Source organism: Eimeria acervulina, genomic scaffold (assembly GCF_000499425.1).
Source record: "Eimeria acervulina Houghton genomic scaffold, Eah_scaff1772, whole genome shotgun sequence".
NCBI lineage: Eukaryota > Apicomplexa > Conoidasida > Eucoccidiorida > Eimeriidae > Eimeria > Eimeria acervulina.
In genome coordinates, this window is record NW_013548943.1 from 457 (window position 1) to 4,721 (window position 4,265).

General features: G+C 26.5%; 1 protein-coding gene across 1 annotated transcript; it reads left to right on the forward strand.

The window, feature by feature from the left end:
• Positions 1–365: 365 nt before the first annotated feature.
• EAH_00063030 (adenosine kinase, putative) lies at positions 366–2,835 on the forward strand (the record flags this gene model as incomplete). The annotated part of the gene is made up of 4 exons (XM_013393186.1): positions 366–584; positions 1,203–1,281; positions 1,785–1,987; positions 2,446–2,835. The coding sequence occupies 4 exons, from the start codon at positions 366–368 to the stop codon at positions 2,833–2,835; spliced, it is 891 nt and encodes a 296-aa protein (XP_013248640.1).
• Positions 2,836–4,265: the final 1,430 nt, after the last annotated feature.

Sequence of the window (4,265 nt, forward strand, 5' to 3'; positions counted from 1 at the left end):
ACAAAAAAATATCAATATTAACTTTCTTTCGTTTGCTACTCTCTTCTGGCTTTGATTGCTATTATATCGAGTGAGAGGTTTTCTCGCCTAAAACAAACAGAGATTAAAAGAAAGAATTAAATTAATATATTTAAATATATTTTATTTTAATATTTTAATTTATTTTTAGAATTATATCTTCTAAAGTATACTTCAATAACTGCAGTCTTCCGCTGGGGGGCCCCACCCTTCCTTCCTGCGGTCGTTGTATGCGGTAGGGTATAGCGTCATTTTTTGGTGTTTTTCTGCGTATAAAAAGTAAAAAATAATGTTTTTTCATGAAAACGAAGGAAAAATAAGTCTTATTTTTGAAAAATCGAAGGAAAATGAAGCTTTTAGGTGCCTGTAACCCTTTGCTTGATGTAGTGGCTGATGTACCGTCTTCATTGCTAGATGAGTACGATCTTCCGCACGGAGGCGCTGTCTTAGCTAATGAAAAACAATTAAAATTATTTCCTAAATTAGAAAAAGAATTTAAATGCAAATATCTTCCAGGAGGATGCGGCCAGAATACAATACGCGTCTTTCAAGCACTCAGTCGAAAGGTAAACGCAAGACCTCAGCATACACCTCAAATTATAATATAAATAGATAAATAAATATATAAATAAATGTATATATATATGTATATCAAACCCTAGACCACAGACCCTTAAATATATTTAACGCTAAGCCCTAAAGCCTTACAGCCCAAACCCTAAAATATTAAACCCTAAACCCTAAAGTATTAAACCCTAGACCCTTAAACCCTAAACCCTAAAACCCTAAACCCTCAAGTATTAAATCCTAGAGCATTAAACCCTAACCCCACAAACCCAAAACCCAAAACCCTAAACCCTAAACCCTAAACCCTAAAGGAGTTTTAAACTCAACAACAAAAGAATACACAATAAGTTGTGAGCGAAGCTGACTTAGTCTATACTTTTCTTTTTTTGTGTTTCTTCTTTATTACAAAGTGTTGTATTTGTTTATTATTCATTAAATATTTTCACGTATTTATTTATATATTTATTTAATACTTGTCTATTGCTTTCTCTTTTATTTCTTTTTGTTTAATACCGCTAGAAGCATGTAATGTCTATTTGTTTATCTTTATATTTTATCTTTAATTTGTTTATTTTATAATTTTTTTCTTCGTTTTTCTTTGACTTTGTTTGTTGCAGCCCGGAACAACAAAATTTTTAGGGTGTATTGGGAGAGATAAAGAAGGAGAGCAATTAAGAGAGCTTCTGATATCTCAAGGTAATGTTATTATTAATATTATTATTATTATTTGTTTATTTAATTCTTTTATTTAGTATGAATATTGTTTATTTATTTATTTATTTGTCTTGTTTAACAGAGACAGACAGGAATAATAATAGTATATCAAAAATGTTTTAAATGTTTAATGTTTGCTGCATATATGATTATGTATACATAGTTCTTGTTTCTGTTGTTTGTTTATTTATTATTATTATTATTATTTATTTGTTTATTTATTATTATTCTTCAGACGTTTAGTTGTGCAAGCATGTATGCATGCAGAGCAATTAATATATATTCTGTTTATTATTTCTTCTTTTGTTCTTCAATTTTTTTTAATTTGTTCTAGGGCTTTACACATACAGAGTCTATAAAATATATATATATATATATATATATTTATAAGATAATATATGTAATATATATATTATAAACTACACCTTAAAGCAAGTATAATACATATTTGTTTTGTTTTTTTTTCTTGTATAATTTATCTGCAGGTATAAAGCCGATATATAAAGTTAGTGACACAAAGCATACAGGAACGTGCATGGTGCTTGTAACAGATAAAGAAAGATGTGTCTGCACACACTTAGGAGCTTCTGTAGATATTGATGAAGACTTCTTACAGCAGCATTGGGTTGAAGTTGAAGAATGCACTGCAGTCTACTGCACTGCTTTTCTTCTCTCTTCTTCTTCTCAAGTCAGCTCAAAAATAAATATATATATAATATGTAAATATGTATATATATATGTATTACCTATAAATACACATATATATTTGCCTATATATATATATATATATATATGTACATATACGCATAGATAAATATATATATTTATATACTTGAGGAAGCAACATTTAAACATTTTATATTTACATATGTTTATACATATATATATACATGCATATATATATATATATATTGATATTTATATTTATTTATATCTATTTTTATGATATGGGTTTCTCTCTGTTCTTCTTTGCTTTTCCGTTGTTTAATGCAGCAATTCATGTTTATACAATTTGTTAAACTTTTTTGTATTCTTTTTAGTTTTTTTTCTTAATTGCATTGAATAATATTTAAATTAAATAAAAAAGTGTTTAAAATTGTCTGAAAGAGTATATAATACTCTTATTTTATGTTTGTTTGGATGCAGGTGCTGCTACGACTATCTCAGCACTGTGCAGAAACAGGAAAGATATTTTGCTGCAATTTATCAGCAGAGTTTTTGATGAAAGAATATAAAAAAGAATATTTAGAAATGCTAAAAAACGCAAATATTGCATGCGGAAACAAAGACGAAGCCCTGCAATTTGCGTCCGTTCACAGCTTAGACTCGACGGGTAGCCTTGGAGATGTTGCGGCGCAGATATTAGATATAATGCTTACTAAAGAAACAGATAAAGATAAAGATAATGATAAAAATAATGATAAAGAAGAAGATAAAGATAAAGAGAAAGAAGAAAATACTCAAAAATACAAAGAATTAAAAATTGCTGTCATCACACAAGGAGAAGATCCCGTCGTTGTTGCATGCCGCATGTAGGGCTTAAATAAATAAATAAATAAATAAATAAATAAATAAACAAATAAATAAACTAATTAATTAATTAATGTATTAATTAATATATTGTATGTGTAATGGATATTGTATATTTTTTATTATATATTATTTACATTGTATATATTGTCTATGATAGATTATATGTGTTATATTATTATATATATATTATACATTATAAATAATAGATCTAATATATATAATACATAATGCATCATATATTAAATAATATAATATAATATCTGCAGCTCACTTAAATATTATATGTATATATATATATATGTATATCTATATTTTTATTTTTGTAGTGTTTGTTTGCTCTCTCTTTGTATTCAGCCTCTTGATTATAATTGATAAGAGTATATATTGTCGTTGTATATCTATAAAACTTTATTTATTATTACTTTATATGGTTCTCTTGCTTTGTTTTAAAATATATATTCAAGGGGCTGTATTTAAATATATCTTCTCTGTATTTATTGTTTATCTTTGTTTGTTTCTTATGTCTGTGAGCGTCTCTCTTTTTATATTTGCATTTGTTTATTTTAACTGTTTGTTTTTCTTTGTATATTTGTTTGTATTTCTTCTTTTTCTCTCGCTGCACTGTCTGTGAAACTCTTTATTTATTATATGTTTTGTTTGTTTTATTATCTCTTCGTTAGTTTTATTATTTACTTATATGTTTTATTATCTATGTACTTATTTTATTATCTATTTATTTGTTATCTATTCATATTTCTCTGTACCTATCCTATATCTGCATTCATATAAACTGTTTGTCTTTGCCTTACTAGACAAAAATATACATATATATATATACACATAATATATATATATATATATTTATTTGTTTATTTATTTATATATTTATTTATTTATATTCTTTTTGCTGCTGCAGGCCTTGCGGAAGCATCTCTATAATGTCTTTTCCTGTACCTGCACTGACACCTGAAAAAATAATAGATTTAAACGGCGCTGGCGATGCATTTATAGGAGGGTTTTTGTTCGGGGTATTGCAGAAAAATAAAGAAATAAATATGCAAAGTATTGAAGAAAGCGTTAAAATTGCTAATTGGTGTTCATCTGTTGTTATTCAACAAAGCGGTTTTCAGTTTACAGCAGAAGGCTGTCCTTATATTTAAATAATTCTTTATAACTCTTTTTTTTAACTTTATTTCTCTCTTTTATTCTCTTTCTACTTATTAAATATAGTCTTTGTCTTGATGATGTTGCTCAGCTGTATATACAGCTCTCTGGATTTGTTTCATATAAGATAATTTGTATTGACACATACAAACTCTTTTAAATAGATATATACTTATATATAAATGTATATTTATATCTAAACTTATCTTTATCAGTGCAGCATAAAACAAAAACAAATACAGAAACAACAAACAAACAAAAAACGAGAG